Here is a 20,751-nt window from a genome sequence, read left to right as displayed (position 1 = left end):
GAGCATGAAAGTTATAAGGCAGCCAAGAAGGCTGCAAAGAAAGAGGTAGCAAAGGCGCAGGAGGCATGTAGGAAAATGTTCGGAGAACGCTTGGATTCGGAAGAGGGTCAGAGAGTGGTATACAGGATTGCAAAGCAGATAGCAAAAGAGAGGTGTGATGTGATGGGGGTGAGTTGCTTGAAGGATGAAGTGGGACAAATCGTTGTGGACCCAGATGGAATTAAAGGAAGATGGAAAAGATATATGGAAATGCTGTTGAATACAGAGAATGAATGGGATGGCAACATAGAGAGTAACCCAGTTTTAGGACCGGCAGAGAAGATAACTGAGAAGGAAGTTGAGGAAGCGATAAAAGCAATGAAGAGTAGAAAAGCAGGAGGGTCGACAGGAGTTGTGGGAGATATGTTGAAGGCAGCGGGAAATTGGGGTGTGAAGAGAATGACAGAGATCTGTAATCTGGTGGTGAAAGAAGGCCGCATTCCAGTGGATTGGGAACTGAGTACCCTCGTCCCTCTATTCAAGGGGAAAGGTGACCCCCTGGAGTGTGGCTCGTACCGAGCGATAAAGTTATTGGAGCATGGAATGAAGGTATTGGAAAGGGTGTTGGAGAGGAGGACAAGGAAGAAGGTGAAGATCGACGAAATGCAGTTTGGATTTATGCCAGGAAGAGGAACGACAGACGCGCTCTTTATTGTGAGGCAGTTGCAGGAGAAGTACATGGAGAAGAGGAAGAAGTTGTTTCTTGGGTTTGTTGATCTGGAGAAAGCATTCGATAGGGTTGCACGCGAAGTATTGACATGGGCATTGAGGAAGTTACGAGTGGAGGAATGGTTGATCAGAGTAGTGATGGCAATGTACAAAAGAGCGCGCACAGCTGTAAGGACGAAGGATGGGAACAGTGGTGAGTTTGAGGTGAAGGTGGGAGTGCATCAGGGGTCGGTACTAAGTCCACTACTATTTGTAGCTGTGATGGTGGTGCTGGCTCAGAACATAAAGGAGGGTTTACCGTGGGAGTTATTGTATGCAGATGATCTGGTGTTGATTGCGGAAAGTATGGATGGACTGAAGGAAAAGATGAACAAGTGGAAGGAATGTATGGAGACAAAAGGTCTGAAGGTGAATATCGGAAAGACGAAGGTGATGGCAAGTGGTAAAGCATGTGGTGAGGTGGAAAGAAGTGGGAAGTGGCCATGTGCTGTGTGCAGGAAGGGTGTCGGAGTGAACTCCATTCAATGTACAATGTGCGCTGAGTGGGTTCATAAAAAATGCAGTGGTCTAAGAGGGTCATTAACCAGTGTGGCAGCTACATTCAAATGTAAGGTGTGCACAGAGGGAGCTGCAGATGGAGGAAATGTTGAGTTGGATCTTGGAGATGGCATGAAGCTGGAAGGTGTGAAAACATTTTGCTACATCGGAGACATGCTGAATGGAGAAGGTGTTTCAGACTCGGCAATGGTTGCTAGAGTGAGATGTGCATGGAAGAAGTTTCGGGAACTGAGTGGCATGCTGATGAGGAGGGGAGTGTCGTTGAAGCTGAAGGGAAAGGTGTATGCTGCATGTGTGAGAAGTGTTATGATTTATGGGAGCGAGACATGGGTAATGAACGTAGAGCAGCAACGAAGGCTGGAAAGGGTGGAAATGCTAATGGTTCGGTGGATGTGCGGAGTATCGTTGAGAGAGAGGAAGACAAATGATGAATTGCCAAAGATGATGGGAATAGAGCCTGTGATTGATGCTGTGAAGAGGAACAGGTTGAGATGGTTTGGTCATGTGTTGAGGAAGGATGAAAGTGACTGGTTGAGAAGAGTGATGGAAATGAATGTAGAAGGAAGTAGAGGACGGGAAAGACCGAGAAAGACTTGGCTAAAGATGGTGGAAGAAGAAATGCGGGCAAGGGGGTTAACAAGGAGAGATGCAGAAAATAGGGCAAAATGGAGAAGATTGTCATGGGGACCGCAAGGCTACCCCCCGCTCTAGCAGGGAACATGGCCTTAAAATGCATGTTGTTGTTGTTGCTAATGGGCCTTTCATAGTGTCTATGGTGTCATGCCATATGGGACAATGGATAGATCACAGGTCTCACGAACAGGGGAATTAGCATAATCCCTACTCTATTTAACACAAGGTCATCCTCGTATGACCACAAAGATACACTTAATCTGACATCCGGGCTAGACAGGTCCCTGCTTATGTACATCGAGATGGTTCTTCTTCTTCACGACAGGCAGAGCATGATACCGACACAGGTCTACCTGGTCTATATATCACTCTACCCCAAAATTCATAACAATATATATATATATATATATATATATATATATATATATATATATATGTGTGTGTGTGTGTGTGTGTGTGTATGATGTGTGTGCTGCTTTCTAACCCCTCACTCACTGACTCTCTGATATAAATGTTTAGTAAGTACCTTCTAGTTGGGGTATAAAGTTGAAATTCCATATACTGATGCAACTCAAGGTCAATTTCCCAGGGGGAAAAAAAATCACAAAACAGTCAGAAAATTTCAAACCTTCCTGATTGGATACCATAGTGGATTAGAATCTGCTTGTACTTGTCAGAATTCCAATTGTTCCTTCAATTCCCACCAAATCACGAACAACAGCAGCAGAAATACATCCCTAAGCCTGAACCGAGCCTCCACCATGCTTCAGAGTCGGTGTGTCCTACTTCAGAGTATCCTTATACTTTCACCAACTCTCTTTCTGACATATTGGAACTCTTTGTTCTAAAAATATAAAAAATTTGACTCATCACTCCAAAGCACCTTTCCCCACTGATTTAGACTTTCACCACTGATGTTCTTAGCCTTATTTGAGTCTCTTGGTTTGTTACCTTTTCGTAGAAATGGCTTTTTGACAGCAACTCTCCCATGGACGCCACTTTTGATTGGAGACCTTCTGATAAGTCCACTTGAACCAGCACTGATATCTCTGCCAGTTCTTGTAGAAGTTCAGCAATTAATTTTTTTTTCTATTTCCTAAGGAAGTTGCCTTTAAGTTTCCAATTTGCCGACCTCGGAAGGATGACAGGCTGAGTCAACCCCCCCGGCGTTAGTTCAGCGATCGACCGGGATTCCGAACCGAGGATCCTAGGATCCCAAGCTGGCACCCTAACCGCTAAGCCAACACCAGGCTATACTTAAAGGGTCTGCTTTAATGACTTTCTTTGGCCTTCCAATCCATTTTCTATCTTTAACAGTCTCATTATGCCTCTGGATCATTGCTTTAACACCAAATCTGTAAATACCTGTTCTGTGTGATATTTCTCTCTGAGCATTGCCTTCTTGGTGTAAAATTCTTATTTTTATCTTGCGCATGTTGTGGGTTTACATTACCTGCAAGAGCATAATTACAAATTAGTGAAAAAGATGTGTTGTGGCCTAAGACGTTTGGATTAGTGCTGAAACCCTGGGCAAATTCTCAATTCCTGCCATAACATTACGTGACTGAATCAGCGGCACAGCCAGACCTCAGAGTAATGATGCAACTAACGGGCCAAAAATCACAGTTGTATCCCAGTCCAATATGCGTTATATTGGACCAGGATGGAAATGATGACCATTTTTGCCAATGCACCATGAACTGAGGTATGAACTTTTCCACTTCTTCCCAACACAAGTCCTCATCAACTGAGTTGTACAATTCTTTGAGTTGCACCCTTATTTTCTTGGGACGCTGTGGCCTTTGTGTAACTAATTTATTCATCAAATAAGCTAAGGGAGAGACAATTTTGAGGAATGCTACATGTGGGTCATGCTGCCTGCATAGAAACTTGAGATAAATTTAAAACTTTCATGGAAAATGTCAGGAACAACACTTGCATCATAGAGAGTTGCCCCAACCTATGCATTAACCATTGTGTACCCAAGTACCATGTGGGCTGCCCGGTACTTCACTTTTCATTCCAATTGTAACATTCAGGTAATTGCTATTCTCTCATCAAGCTGAGTATGTGTTCTGCAGCCTCTCACCATCACTGTCCTGTGATTGCTCCATGGAAAAATGTCATTTTCCTTGCAATACGCGTGGGTATGTTTACAGTGGCTATTTTGCTTTACTTAAAGTGGACACAGGTTATGAGTATGGCATTGACAGACGTCTAGCCAAACTGTTAATGCAATTACTCTGCTATTACTTGGAATACAAGGCCAACACTCGTGGATTGGACACACTCATTGGAATGCTGACATTTTAATCACTCTGCACTGAGATTTAACCAGGAAACTGCAGACATTGGATTATAATTATTGTGTGTGTAAATCTCTGTGAATGAAATGTTATGATTCCCTTCTCTATGGTCGTGAGGCATGGACACTGAAGAAACGACATTAATTTCACCTTCACTGCTTAAGATCTGTCTGCAATATCAAATGTCAGGACAGAATTCCCTTGATCAAAGTTCTTAAGAGGTATTACATCCCAGGCATTCATGGTATGCGTATTATGGCCCAGATTTGTTGGGTTGGGTATGTCGTGTGTATGGAGGAAGCTGACACACCAAAGGTGGTGTTTTACAGCTGGCTGAGCATGGGATCTTGCACCTATGCTCAGATGCAAAGATACCCTGAAGGTTAACCTGGAGGCATTCAATATAACTTGAAGATGTGGCAAAACACCACCTGAACAGACTCAAATGGATAAGCCTTTGTCAAAAGTAGTTCCTACATTTGAGGAAAATAGAACAAGATTCCTGTAGGATAAGCGAGCAGGCAGCTAAGCCTGTTCCTCATTGTCTCCTCACAACAGCGATGGCACCCACAACATTTGTCACCGCATGTGCAGGTCAAAAATTGGTCTTTCATCCCAAAGGAGATGACACGAACCAGGAAACTGATTTGCTGGTCTTGTAGTAAATTTTTGCTGAACACTCATCCATCAATGTGACAGGAGAGTGTCCATAATCTGTCATATGGGATTGGTTCAGATTTTTTGTAGAGAAGCCTGACAATGGAGCAGAACACAGGCAGACAAGCAAGCACAGTGCAGACATTCAGGCACAACAAAAAATGTCCACAGACGGACATAAGCACAATGATGCAGAAGGCAATAGGCAGATGAGACGAAAGAAAATAGGTCGGAAAGCAGACAGGAAAAAAACGTTTGACAGATGGACAAAGGGAAAAAGTCAGGGAGAATATGAAAGCTAATGGGCCATAATGGAAGATGACAGGAGATGGTGTAATACAGTCGGGAAGTACAAGACTTAATGCATTTCTGTAGATATTCGACAAGGCTGGGGGAGTAAAAGGAAATAAAGAAGTGAAAGTGAGTGAGATGGTATATACTATTTTATATATGGTGAGAATGAGTACTAAATGAGTACTTGTGGTCTGGTATTTGGTTAATGTAACAAGGAATTGGTTTGTAAATGATCATGCGTCTATGATATTTTGGGGATAAGGGTGCACGGACAGAGGCTAACCCCCGCTCTAGCAGGGAAAATGGACTTAAAATGCCTGTTGTTGTTGTGTTGTGGTGTACGGACAGACAAGAGGTGGTGCAGGATTGCAAGGCCACCAATCAGTCATCGGTGGACCCGAAACCATCCCCACTTGCAGTTTCTTGCTGAGGATACCAGTTACTCTCAGAGTCCAGTGTTTCCGAAGGAGAAATATGACAAGAAGCCACACCAGCCCACTGCCTTGTACTCTGATGATATCCAAGAAAGGGCATACATCTGCATACAAAGTCTAAAGTGATGCATAACTTCAGAGGCCAGCTTAGAGGTGTGATCGTGCCAAGATGGGTCAGAGCAGAATGTAAGGCCAATGATCTCCAACGACTATATCTCTGCAAGATGTTGACTACCCAGTGAAGGATTAGCCAAGTGATTATGCATTGAGACAGTCAAAATATGAGACTTGAGCATTGAATTTCATATTCCAGATGGATATTTTTTTCATATTTCAAGACTCCAAAGCCTTAACCTCTGAAGATCAACAGCCAAGGGAGCAGCTGCAGAGAGCCTTTCAAAAGGGTGAGCAACACTGACGTGGGATTGAATGATTTGTGGCTTGAAGGATTTTGCATGGAAGGAAGGTCATCGATGTACACCAGAAATACGAGACTATGAAAGACGTTTCTTTCAGGGATACAAACCTCCAAAGGAAAGCAAGAAAAATAAATTGATCTATTGAAACAACACACATCAAACTCCAACCCCTTCATTGGCGAAGTCCTCAAGTTAATTTGGGAGAAAACTCTGAATGCTATTGAGGGACAGCTGGGGTGAGCGGAGGTTGATGGACAAATTACCAATTCCTGCCTTGACTGCTGGCTGGGAAGGCAATGGCAAACCACCTAGCATAGCCTTTGCCAATAAACGACTTTTTCAGCAGCAGCGCTGTAAAGAGCAGTACATCTCGTCACGCACTTATTTCTCCATTGCCCACCGGCTTGTCTGGAAATTGAACATTTTTTCCCAGTTAAATATATGCAGAGAATCTTAAATAATAGGGACTGAATTTTCTCAAAGAACAAAGCTTCCATTTTCGAACATTACCATGAAATACAGTTTCATCAATATGAAATGCATCGAACATGCCACCTACGTACATTCCTGGCAAATATATGAGAACGTTTGCTTCTCTTTTGCTCCGATCAAGGGTAAGGCCCAAAACGTCAGCTTCTCTTTTATTCATGGCGGATCAATTACCATTTGAGATATTTTATTTCCCATTTATTTTGACCTCTTTTTGTTTCCCTAATTTCAAGAGGTTTTCTGCTCCTGGTTAATACAGGTGTTTGTACAATCTTTTGTATTTCCTTCATTTCTAGCAGCGACAGTTGGCTCTACAGTTTCACCGCATATGTATAAGTGGTAGTTTCACTATGTATTTTCTCTTTATACAGTACTGTATACATAGAGGAATGGGAACATGCATTTGGTGAAAAAGTCATAGTAATCATTGATGGATTAAGGATGTCGAGCATTTGATGATCATTACAGTCACTGTACGTGCACAATTGCATTCTGCAGGTTGGAATACTGGTGGACGCCAAGCTCTTCATCGACCTACCTCCTAACACGGTTCACATCACATGGCAGATTCCGCAGTATTTTGTTATGACTGCAGGAGAAATGATGTTTTCCATGACTGGACTAGAATTTTCATACACACAGGTATTATTTGGATTTCTACAATTGTTTATGGACCAATGATTAATTTTTTTTTATGAGTATTTGGTATATATTTGCATCCCCAACTTCAGTCCACTATCGTGTGTTCTGAAAGTAATTAATTTTAGTATCGGCCATCATTAAAGGGCAGGAGAAGGTGTGTGTGTGTGTGTGTGTGTGTGTGTGTGTGTGTGTGTGTGTGTGTGTGTGTGTGTGTGTGTGTGTGTGTGTGTTTGTGTGTGTGTATACATATATATATATATATATATATATATATATATATATATATATATATATATATATATATATATATATATATACATATATATATATATATATATATATATATATATATATATATATATACATATATATATATACATACATACATACATATATATATATATATACATATATATATATATATATATATATATATATATATATATATATACACACACAGACTTGGCATTTAAAATGGAATATTTTTTTTTTCTTGACTTGGGTTTACTTTCTGAACTCAGTATATCAATCTGGTGAGTTTCTTTTACGCTTCGGTGATGTCTTTGTTGAAAGAACCATGTCACTGATTGTCTTTCGCAGCAAGAAGTCAATAACAGGATTATATCACAGGTGGCGTGACAAAATGTAAGGACAGGTACATTTGACAATTGGCTTCACAATCGGGTATATAAGGGTTGTTGCGTTCTGTATTAGTGGAAAACAACTGCTGCACGTCTACAAAAGTTATTGCCGCTTCCTCTGGAGATGGTCCGTCAACTTGACAATGCTGTTTGTCATGGAGTGGTGGCTTTACGAAATTCTGGCATGAAACAGCGTGCTATTGCTCGGCAGTATGGCATCACTCAAGGTCAGGTGTCAAAGATCCTGAAACGAAATGCTCAGCGGGGTGTCCCTACTCCAATACCGAGGCCAGGACGTCCACACAGAACCACAAGGAGAGATGATCGCCAGCTGCACCAATTAGTCTGCAATGGCCGTAACAAGTCAGCTAATCGGCTTAGGGCTGAGTGGCAGCAACTGACAAATGTGCCTGTATCCAGAAGGCGAGTCAACCAACGACTGGTTCAAGCAGGCTATCGTGCCAGGCGTCCCCTGAGAAAGCCACGCCTGACCAGACAACACAGCCAACGCCGATTGCAGTGGGCCAGAGAGCACCGTCAATGGCAGCCAGGACACTGGAATCACGTGACCTTCAGTCACGGTCTAGATTTCTGGTCTATCGTCAAGATGGCCACGTCCGAGTGCGCAGACAAGTGCATGAAGCCCACAACGAAGATTGTATAGTGCCAAGAGTCCAAGCTGGAGGTGGTGGGGTGACCGTTTGGGCTGCTTTTCATGCAGGGGGAAAAACTGACCTGGTTGTTCTGAATGGAAACCTGAACCAGTTGAAGTACAGGGTCATTCTGGAAGAAACATTGCTTCCATTTGCTCGTGCAGCCTTTCGAGGAAACTTTGTCTTCCAAGATGACAATGCACGGCCTCATCGTGCTCACATGATCCAACACTTTCTTGTTGACAGTGGTGTCGAGCATATGGAGTGGCCTGCCATGTCCCCATATATGAATCCGATAGAGAACTTGTGGGCAGAATTAACGCGTCAAATCGACAACTTGGACCAGCAGCCGACCTCTGTGCATGTATTGTAGCAGGCTATTGTCACTGCATGGCAAGCGATTCCTGTCCAAACCTTGGCAAATCTCGTGAACAGCATGCCTCGACGTGTACGTGCTCTCCTGAATGCTCGTGGGGGTTACACGAAGTACTGAACTGTAATTTTACTGTCCGTAATGCCAGTCATAATTTGGCTTTTGTTTTTGTTGAAAAAATATTTGGCTAATGTGCAAAATAAAGAGATACTTCTGGAAAACGTACAGAAGTTTAACACAGTACTGTCCGTGAATTGAGTTCGATATCAGTTTACATCACTTTCAAGGATCAATTTATCTGCTTTGAAATGTCAAATGTGGTTTTTGTTTCTTTTAAAGGTCACATTGACAAAATCTAGAATAATTTCAACATAATTCCAATGAACTAAGTTCATCATCTAAGTCATCACCAGTTCTAAGTCATCTAAGTCATCTTGAAAAGTAAGTTCACCCCCACAAAAAAAATATTCCATCTTAAATGCCAAGTCTGTATACATATATACTAGCTGAGGTACCCGGCTTCGCCCGGGTTGAATAAGAATAATACAAATATATGATGAAAAGAACATGTATATTTTAGAGCAATATCACAGTACATTTCCTACATGACGTTTTTTCAATTTTCAATTTCTCAAAACCTCTGGGTATACAACATTTCTGGTTTTCTTACATGGTGCCAAGACATAAACATTGCTTGGTTTTCCAACCCTCGAGCAGCCCACGTACAGCTGGCCATGGGCAAACACTTGTTCTGTGAAGTTCAGGCCTACAACCTTCATTGATTGCCCCTGCACCCTGGTGATGGACATAGCAAAACATAGCCTGATGGGGAACTGAATCCTCTTGAAGGAGAATGGAAGGTCAGGTGGAATAATTGTTACGGAACCTCACGTCGGCCTCTGTTCCCCTTATCGAGGGGGGATTAATCCCCTCGTCTATGACTGACCGACGTGGTCCTGGGGTATGACGTCACGCCCGGTCAGCGCTGGGTAGGGTATTAGGCCCAACCGTCCTATGACCTAAACACCAGCGCCTCCCGGGATGCAAGGAAACACCCCCGCTCACGGCCGCAGCGTAATGGATTGGTTGCGCCGAGCGAAGCGAACTGCGGCGTGAGCCGTTTATCGAAGGGGCTAAACCCGATTCATATGCGTTGGCCGAATCGCGCCACGTACACTCAATTTGGAAACCTCTAAAGCGACCGAATGTGAAGAAGAAGACAAAGTAGGAAGAACAGGGATTTATTATTATTTACACACAACACAAGGAAGAAAAGCAATCAAAGTAATATACAAGGAAATGGAAGAATCAGAAGGACACAGTGCAAATACTAGCTTATACTATACAGTCTTACTTAACCCCAGGGACAAGACGCACAAAACAAACTCATGTACACGAATGGGGAATTGCAGAGTGGATTGGCTGGAGGGAGAGGAAGGTAGAACCACAAGTCTGGAAGGTTGAGCAGGGCGCACAGCAAGCAGGTCCTTTCCGGGCTGGGAGCGAGCAGGGCGGCACACGTATCTTGGTCGTTCCACGCGGCAGGGCTCGTTCTTTCGTTTACACGCCTCGGGCTCTCTTGTCATCTGCTCCGGTCCTCTCGTTCTCTCTTGCGCGATCGTCGCACACTAGTCTCATACCTCAAACGCGGGTGTGGCACGCCCTCCTCTCTTTGGGTACCGCCCTCCCCCGTGCTCTGTTTCGTTGCCTTATATGGCAATGCCACAGTCTTGCTACCTTATTTGGGCATGGGGCTGAACAGCCCGCCCCTCGTGGCGAGCCACGGGCTTGTATCCTTAATTGGGCATGGGGCTGAACAGGCACGCCCTGGGCTTGCCTCTTCCCCGCCCTTCCTGTCCAACAGAGCACGGAGCACATATTCATCATAACAGTGAACGCCGCTTCCAAAGCCAGGCCAGTTGAGGGGGCGCGCACCCCACGCTTGTTAAGCTTCGTTACCCAGAGAGGGAGAGTTCGGCTTGGAAATGTCATTATTGAAGGGGAGCTATCCTTATTTGATTCGGTGCAATGGAGTGTCAACTAATGGAAGACACAGCCTTAAACTGGAACACATAATAAGGGAATAACTATTTAGAGGCTCTAAGATTGGCTAGGTGTATGCGATGAATTAACTAATGGGGACGACCTTTGACCTTTACAATTATGGGGGTATTTACACAGATTCATTACATTTACGGAGGGTGATATTTACAACAATTATACAGGATTCTCAAATCAGTTACACTGCACCCTCCTTCCTTCAGGCACGTCCCAGGCCGATAAAAATTTAGCTTAGTGTGGCACGTAGGTGTAATTCCCTCTACATTTAACCTGTCCCTGAGTGCAACAGTTTTAAAACACAGATAAGTATGTCCCCCTGCTGCATTGCACCCTATCTAACAGATTTACGCCCACAGCTAACCGAATTGCGGAATTATTTTCAAACTAAACATGAACGGTGGGGGAGCATTATTTACAGTGACATTATTTTGACTATTTACAAAACGCAACCCAGGACCTGTGATTTTTCTTTCAGGGAAACAAAAATAAATTCCTGTTGGGAGGGAGGAGACAGCATGCATTGCATCGACGCACCAGCACCAATAAATACCAAAGCACCAATCACCAAAACCGCACCAAAAGCACCATCTGGTGCAACAGTCACCAGTTCATAATAATGACACACACAAAATAACAACTGGTGGTGGTCTTCCTCTTCTCTGCTGGGCCGATGTTCTTCCTGACGTTTTCTCTACTTGCGGCCTCTTTGGAAATAAAAGGGCACCAACGCGTCCACTTTTTATTTAGGGCCACAGGGGCCAACTAAGGGTGATCCACCTGTCGGGCATAGGTGCCACCTTTACCCTGGGTCGCAAGTGAGATTACCTGGCCACCATGGCCGGTCCCCAGCAGAGGTGCCAGGCCCCCAAAACGTGGGGTCCATAAAGTGGTGCTTGGCCGTAGAACGGCGGTCCATAAGTGGTGCATCAATGCAAGCATGCTGGTTGCGGGAGTTTCGGGCTCACAGACGCGACCCCCCGCACGCTCCTCTCAGTGCCCAGAGAGCACAGTCCTCGGGTGGGAGACAGGGGGACAGAAGACAGGTGAGCAATGGGTCAGGGCACAAGGGTACACATCAAACAAGGTAATGCCGGACGAGGTGGCACGGAGAGCGAAGTGAGAAAGCTCGTCCATACCGTATGCCCCCCACATGTGACCTACACTACCCCCCTTGCCCCTCCCCATATTTACAAAAACCTACACATTTACAAATTCGTCACTACCGTCTCATCTTCCCCATATCTCCCATATACCAAATTCGTCATCACAATCCCTCTAACCAAATTTGTCATCACCAATTCATCATCAATCCTCATAAGGAGGGAGAGATGGAACAACAAAGCACAATGTCACACCCACGTCATGATGCATCTCACATTCCAAACATTTGCACAAAAAATAATAAAAACAACATGGCATGGCGTGGAGTTCTGTCACCTCAGGTGAGTGGATGTAGATGGTGCGAGGAGATTCCAATCCTATCTACCTTCTAAATGAAATTAACACACTTTACACTACCCGGGGTCTTTCCCTGCCAATCCATTGGCAATCTTACTCTATGCGGTTTTAAGAACCAAATTCCCATTGACCAAACTGTGGTGCTTCATCAATTTGGGTCTCACTCCCCCGATTCATCTCCCTGTGCCTTTGCACAATTTCAGGACTGAGTCGTGTGGCTCTCCCAGCAGGTCTACCCACCTGCACACCTCCACCACTGCAGTTGCCTCTGAGCTTACCTGCTCCTTACCCTAACCTATCTACCTGGGGAAGGCCTCTGGCGCTCTCCCCACTCGGTGCCCTCTCTGGCACTGGGCTACCCGGGTCCGTCCTCTGGATCCTCGGGCCCCATCCACAACTCTACCGGCTCCCAGAGCCCACCTGCGGCCTCACCTGGCCGACATCCTCACAGTGGTGGAGTGCCCATTCAACTACACACACTAACAGGCCACATGCCCAGCCATTTCCACGTCACTAATGCACCCATTCAAACACCATTCTTCCACCACGCACCACAGATGCCAATATCCAACCACAATTTACCTACTCCCTCCACCTAACTCTTAAACTACCCTCCCCGGGTATTCGTGATAGGGGTCCACTTTTCCCCCATTCACACCTTCGCACCATCCACTCCACTCCACATTTTCCACCATACTCACTCCATACCATCCATTCCATACTCCATATATTCCATACTCCATGTATTCCATACAACCATTCTCCATACACCTGTATTTGCACACCTGTGCCATCACACCTGGTGCCTCCTGCACCCTCCTTCCTCCAGGACCATTTGCTCAACACAACACTCAATCACCATTACTCACTCATACACCTGTTCACTTGCACACCTGTGCAATCACACATCTGGTGGCACTTGCACCCTCCTTCCTCCCAGGCTTCTTCATTCAATACAATACACAACCACAATTGATCCTCATTCGCACTGCTCCATACACTTCCACGCTCAATACAATTCACAATCACAATTATTCACTCATATACTGCTCAATACACTTTCGATCCTCAAACACACGGCATCATCTGATCTACCTGGTGCCCTGCTAAAACTCGCGCTTCCCCGTCGCCCCTTATATTATTGCGCTCCCTCGTCATTATCGTCCAACTACCCTCTCTATGTCCCCGACTACCTGTCCAATGTCGCTACTTAAATCTCCAGTTACCTATGGTCAATCTCTAGGTCCCTATACATTATCCAAACCCTCCCTCGGCGAGCTTTCACTTCCAAACCCCATAGCTATTGCTCATGTGCCCCGCGTGAGGGATGGTGGATTTGCCATCCCACCACATCGGGTATCTCCCACTATCAATTTTGCTCATCAACAAATTTCCTATCCCTACCAAATGTCCTTTAGCTGGAGCCTTGGTGCGTCGTTACCTCATTAAAACTCGGCTTCGCAAAGCCGAGCAATGAATACGGGTGGTTTGGTCGCCTGCAGGTTGAGTCCGTCTGGCATTCACGATTCTGGGGAGGAGGCTTCGTTGGGCCGAGATTCCACGCACCATCTCGGCGCGGCACCTTGCGGTCGCCGGCCCGATGGCTCAATCTCGCCCGGTCGGAACCCCGCCCCCGCCACCAGGGGGCACCGTTCCGATCCCTTCGACCTGGCCCCCCTCCCCCGGAATCTCGCCGCTCTGACGCGGCACCGACCATTCAGTGCGGAACCCGGCCCGATTTGTGTGCGACGCTCCGAAGAGCGACGCGCTTACGGTCCCGGCCGGTCCTCGCTGCAAACAAAACGCACCGCGCACGGAGTGCTCGCCTCGGCTATCCGTCGCCCTAACTGCTAACCCGGTTAACGTTGATGCTTCACTTGCATGCTCACACCACGCGACCCTTTTCACACTCACCAAACCCGGCGTCTCGGCACCTCCAGTGCATCCCACACACTCCGTCCATTCCACCACCCCACTCCCTGTTACACACCACACCTCTCGCGCACACTCGCCGTTCGCACACTTCCTTAACACACCTCGTGCACCGTCTTGCGCACTCTCCCTCGGTACATACTCCGTACCACTCACCATGGGCGTGCACTCTCGCATCCACCCACTCACGCGCCACAACCAACTCAGGTGTGCTTTCTCGCACACTCTCGCCGTTCATCCCAGGTGTGCATTCTCGCACCCGCTCCTCCACCAACTCACTCTCCGGGTCACTCTCACCCTCGCACGTACACTCCGTATCGCTCTCACTCCCTGTGTCACACCCCATACACCCCGACGTGCATTCCCGCTCGCACTCGGTTTCACACTTGCGCTTTGTAACACGCTCATTCGCCGATGCACACTTCTTTTCCACAAGCGCGCCATTTCCACTCAAAGGGGACCCTTCACCAACGCCCGGATGCTTTCTCGATCCCAAGCGGGCGAAAATTCTTTCTGCGCCAAACATCCTCCTGCTGAAAAACCTCTTAGCACCATATACAGCCCGTCTCACCTTTGGGATCCTCTGCTCCACGCGCACCTGCAAATCTTTATAAGGATTAGCAAGTACGGCATCAGGATGTGAACTTAGACTTTGTGCACAATCCATTTCTCCCTCCAACTAGTGCTTTTTAAATTCTGCCGTCTCTACAAGCCCGATTTTAACTATTTATTTTTCTTTAACGACCGTTGGCTTTAATAAAATTCCCTCTACCTCCGCGGTCGCCGGCTGCCCCATACCCCGGGTCACGATCTCTCTACCCGTCATTTTACCCGCGCTTTTCTCCACTTCGCCCAACCAGCGCTTCTCGACCCGCTTTACCTCGTCGTGCACCCTCGGGACCCTCTCGCCCGACATGCGATCCATGGTCTCCCCACATTTTCGTGCGCTCTCCCCACATTTTTGTATGCTCTCCCCACATTTTTGTATGCGGTCACCCATTCTATCCCCAACTTTACCGATTTGCTCCATTTTTCTTCCTAGCCCCCCGATTCGATTTTCTAATCGCTCGCCCATCCTTTTTTCCAAACCTCCGATTTGGTTTCCCATTTGCTGCCCCATTCTGTTTTCCATCCCTTTGAAATTATCGTCTGTCTTTACCAAAAAGGCTATCATCTGTTTCATAAACAGGTCCAAATTCATTGGTGGCGTGGGCTCAGCTGCCGCAGCCACGTGCGAGCCGCCATTTTGTGCCTCTACAACCACGTGCGCGAGGGCGCCATCTTGTGCACCTGATACCCCCGCAACCACATCATTGTTCTCCTCTTCCCTCTCCTCCATATACATTTCCCTGGGGTCCTGGGTCGCTTCTAACCCCTCTTCTAATTCCCCCACCGGCATCCGGCCGCCTTGATCATCCATGGCGCGATTTTAAATTTGGGATGTTAAACAAAATTTCGGCCGCTCGTAATTTCGACCAAATTTTTTCAGATGTTAAAAATTTGGTTCGGGTCCAATCCCACACTCCTGACACCAATTGTTACGGAACCCAACGTCGGCCTCTTTCCCCCTTATCGAGGGGGGACTAATCCCCTCGTCTATGACTGACCGACGTGGTCCCCGAGGGTATGACGTCACGCCCGGTCAGCGCTGGGTAGGGTATTAGGCCCAACCGTCCTATGACCTAAATACCAGCGCCTCCCGGTACGCAAGGAAACACCCCCGCTCACGGCCGCAGCGGAATGGATTGGTTGCGCCGAGCGAAGCGAACTGCGGCGTGAGCCGTTTATCGAAGGGGCTAAACCCGATTCATATGCGTTGGCCGAATCGCGCCACGTACACTCAATTTGGAAACCTCTAAAGCGACCGAATGTGAAGAAGAAGACAAAGTAGGAAGAACAGGGATTTATTATTATTTACACACAACTCAAGGAAGAAAAGCAATCAAAGTAATATACAAGGAAATGGAAGAATCAGAAGGACACAGTGCAAATACTTGCTTATACTATACAGTCTTACTTAAACCCAGGGACAAGACGCACAAAACAAACTCACGTACACGAATGGGGAATTGCAGAGTGGATTGGCTGGAGGGAGAGGAAGGTAGAACCACAAGCCTGGAAGGTTGAGCAGGGCGCACAGCAAGCAGGTCCTTTCCGGGCTGTGAGCGAGCAGGGCGGCGGCGGCACACGTATCTTGGTCGTTCCACTTGGCAGGGCTCGTTCTTTCGTTTACATGCCTCGGGCTCTCTTGTCATCTGCTCTGGTCCTCTCGTTCTCTCATGCGCGATCGTCGCACGCTTGTCTCATACCTCAAACGCGGGTGTGACACGCCCTCCTCTCTTTGGGTACCGCCCTCCCCCGTGCTCTGTTTCGTTGCCTTATATGGCAATGCCACGGTCTTGCTACCTTATTTGGGCATGGGGCTGAACAGCCCGCCCCTCGTGGCGAGCCACGGGCTTGTATCCTTATTTGGGCATGGGGCTGAACAGCCCCGCCCCTCGTGGCGCGCCCTGGGCTTGCCTCTTCCCGGCGACCCTGCCATTCCTGTCCAACAGAGCACGGAGCACATATTCATCATAACAGCGAACGCCGCTTCCAAAGCCAGGCCAGTTGAGGGGGTGCGCACCCCACGCTTGTTAAGCTTCGTTACCCAGAGAGGGAGAGTTCGGCTGGGAAATGTCATTATTGAAGGGGAGCTATCCTTATTTGATTCGGTGCAATGGAGTGTCAACTAATGGAAGACACAGCCTTAAACTGGAACACATAATAAGGGAATAACTATTTAGAGGCTCTAAGATTGGCTAGGTGTATGCGATGAATTAACTAATGGGGACGACCTTTGACCTTTACAATTATGGGGGTATTTACACAGATTCATTACATTTACAGAGGGTGATATTTACAACAATTATACAGGATTCTCAAATCCGTTACAGGGAACTGAATCCTCTTGAAGGAGAATGGAAGGTCAGGTGGAATAAGTGGTATCCTTGGAATGAATACTTTCTCTCCTCCGTATTGTCCTGAGAGGATGGTTGCCTCTAGGACATGCGGCATCATTTGCTGGATTGTCAATCGTGGTCCATTACACAGCTTTGGTGGATCAAGATTCCTTAGAAGCATGATTGGTGCTCCCACCTTGAGAATCAACCTGTGTGTTGGGAGTCCTTGAGGCTGAAGACTGTTGAGAAACTCATTTGGGAAGTTTACTGCCTGATCTTCATCTGTCACTTTGTCAAGAGAATCATAATTTCTTTCATGACCGGGAAGTTGGTGGAGGAGCAAATTGTTGATCTCTTGAACAGCATTGTTCTTGGGGGCCAAAATGGCTCTTTCGGCAAGCCATGATGAGTCCTGGAACTGGGTCTCCATATTGGGAAAGACCTTTTTGATCAAGTTGATGATCAAGTCGACGATGATTTTGGGCGATGGTTCGTTTTTTCGCAGCTCTCCACGCTCTCCATCGAAATCGAAGTTAAGTAATTGTTCCAATTTGTATTTTCGTTATAACTGTATTTCTTTTATGGTGTATGTACGTATATTGTCCCGTCAAAGATTTTCGGTGCAAATCCTTCATACCTGTATTGAAAATCGTGTTAATTCGTGTCGTCTTGAGGTCTTGTACAGTGTACACTGTACAACCTTGAGGCTTTGTTTTTCTCTCAGCGCCTGTCGTTTGTGATCCAATAACTTTCGTTCTCTGTTTTCGCAGTCTTTCCACCCCAAAGCCTACTTCCTTATGTAAATCTCAACTGTTCTCCCCTATGGGCTGGTGCTCCTGCCTCACACCTGGCTCGGCTTCACGCTGTTGAATCCAAAGCTTTCAAAATCATTGCAATCTCCCGCGATGAAGCTATCTCTGAGGGCCTTTCACTCACTCACCGCAGGCAGGTAGGTGGCCTTTCTGTCTTCTACCGACTCCTCTCCGGCCTTGCTCCCCCAGCTCTCTCTGTGCTCTGTCCCCCAAATATTCCTACAGGTCGCACAAGATCTGCCAGCAACCCTCTGATGGTTAAACTGCCGAAATCTCGGCTCTCTGCTCACCTTCACTCTTTCATTCCTCTTTTCTCCCGCCTGTGGAACAAACTCCCACACTCCCTTCAATCCCTCTCCTCCCTCCAGGTCTTTAAAACAGCTGTTCACCACCATCTCTTATCTTCCCCCATCCATAACCTTGATCTTTTCTACCCCCACTAATTCACCCCAGATCCACCTTGTTTGAAATTCCAACTTCTTTCCTGGAAATCCTGGCAGTGTCCATATGTTTATACCTCTCCCACCCCCCCCCCCCTTCACATGCCTCCCGCCCCCTTCACATGCCTCCCCCCCAAAGCCCTCTCCCTCCCACAGATCTCTCGATGTCTCCATGTCTCTCGGTCCCTGCTCTCAAATGTTGTGTTTGTGTCCTTCCCCCTCTCTCCCCATCTTGTCTACCGCTCCCGATGTTATTTGTTTTATGTGTCTGTTTGTCTTTCTGTGTGATTAATGTTCGCTCTTTCACGAGCCTCGATCTTGTATACAAAAAAAAAAAAAAAAAAAAGTCATCTTTTGTTTCAACAAACTGTCCAAATGTTAGAATTATTTGTTCTGATACATCTTGACGGTATAGGCCATTGCCAACTTTCAAAAGCTGGCTTGAAAACGCCCCTGCAGTGTTCAGGGTAAGTCTTTGCACATGTGGCCAGAGGAGATAAGAAGACTTGATACAGGCCTTGACTTGATCTGCTCTTGTGCCCCGTTGGATGACTGGGAGAGTCTGACGAAAGTCTCCAGCCAGAACAGTTGTCACACCACCCATGATTTTCTTGTTGTTGCGAATATCTTGAAGTGTTCTGTTCACTGCTTCGAATGCCTGCATGTGGGTCATAGTAGCCTCATCCCAGATGATGATTTTGCACTGTTGAAGGATCTTGGCGTTTGCTGAATTCTTGCTAATGTTGCAGGTTGGGGTGTCTTGCTCAAATCCAAAGGCAGTTTGAAAGTTGAGTGTGCTGTCCTTCCTCCTTCAAGAAGTGTAGCTGCAATTCCACTTGAGGCCACAGCCAGAGCTGTCCTTCCTCCTTCAAGAAGTGTAGCTGCAATTCCACTGAGGCCACAGCCAGAGCTGTCCTTCCTCCTTCAAGAAGTGTAGCTGCAATTCCACTTGAGGCCACAGCCCGACTGTTGAGAAACTCAGTTGGGAGGTTTACTGCCTGATCTTCATGTCACTTTGGCAAGAGAATCATAATTTCTTTCATGACCGGGCAGCACTCCTACGGACGTGAAAACATTTGTTTTCCTTAAAAATATATTTAAAATAAATAAAATAGTACATAAATTAACAATAAAAGAAGCTAAAAAACAATTTAAAATACAATAAAAAGCACATTAAAAATATATAAATATGTACGTACAGTATACTGTATGTACGCGCAACTGCTGATTCTCATTCAAAACATAGGCGACGTACAGTATTCCTTTACTGTGTCTGTGTTAGCCATGGGTCCGAAGAAGGATAATGCTAGTGTTTCCAAGCGTAATGTGGTTACGATGGACGATAAGGTAAATCTGATTAAAAAGTATGGAAAAGGTGGAAAAGTGTCGGTGATAGCGCATAGACCTTATCGCGAATCGGAACCGCAATGCGTCATGGGATCGGAAAGGGGCAATAGCGCCGCCACAAACTACACCATGGAATTGCAGCTGGCCCAGTTTTTTAAACCATTGATATTAAAATAAAAAGTAGCCTATAACCACCGGTATTTTATGCTGATTCCGAATCTGTGTCTAAAACTTTTCTCCGATGTGTAGTTCTTGAGTTATAAGCGGACATCCAGACAGACAGACACTCCTTTATATATAGACACTCCTCCTTGGCTACGGCCAAGCACCACTTATCCCCAACTATGAATGTACATATATATATATATATACATACACACACACACACACTCGTATAAATATACGGGACATTCTTACACCAACATGTTTTTAGTAATTTCAGTTATGAAGCTGTATCAATAATTCACTCAATTCCCAGGCTTGGTGGCACAGGCAGGATTTATTGATGGTTAGGTTGGGTTGATGGAGTGGGGGGAGATATTGACACTCATTGACATTACTGTAGGCATTGACAATCTCAAGTATGCGATCTAAAACATACAGTATGCATGCCAATGGTAGTTGATATTTTATTGCATAAAAGCACATTTTTACTCCCGCGAGGGAGTAATGCATTCGATCGTGTCCATCCGTGTGTGTGTTCGTGTGTTTGTGAACAAGATATCTGGAAAAGTTCTGAACGGATTTGGATGAAAGTTGGTGGGATGATTGCCCTTGGGATAAGTAAGAATTGATTAGTTTTTTGGTGAAGCTCAGGATATTATTCCGGATCCAGGAATTTTTGGAAGGATTTTTTACCATTGGAAGATAGGGCTCAGCAGCGGCCACCCACGGCGGGAGTATGTGCTCTACTGAGTGGCGTTCTACTTATGCATGTTTTAATTCCAATTTA

The 20,751-nt window shown here is 46.1% G+C and overlaps 1 protein-coding gene across 11 annotated transcripts in view; it reads left to right on the top strand.

Annotated features, from left to right (window-relative positions):
* LOC137417105 (solute carrier family 15 member 2) overlaps positions 1 to 20,751 on the top strand; it is a 450,049-nt gene that overhangs the window by 394,761 nt on the left and 34,537 nt on the right. For all 11 annotated transcript variants that reach the window (XM_078785954.1, XM_078785950.1, XM_078785959.1 and 8 more), the window contains one exon: positions 6,997 to 7,140. In XM_078785954.1, the coding sequence (XP_078642080.1) occupies positions 6,997 to 7,140 (144 nt within the window). The remainder of the gene's footprint in view (positions 1 to 6,996; positions 7,141 to 20,751) is intronic.

The sequence above is a fragment of the Myxine glutinosa genome, chromosome 10 (assembly GCF_964187855.1).
Source record: "Myxine glutinosa chromosome 10, kmMyxGlut1.1, whole genome shotgun sequence".
Classification (NCBI taxonomy): domain Eukaryota; kingdom Metazoa; phylum Chordata; class Myxini; order Myxiniformes; family Myxinidae; genus Myxine; species Myxine glutinosa.
The sequence above is the reverse complement of the archived record's forward strand: the minus strand, read 5'-3'. Positions and strand labels throughout refer to the sequence as shown.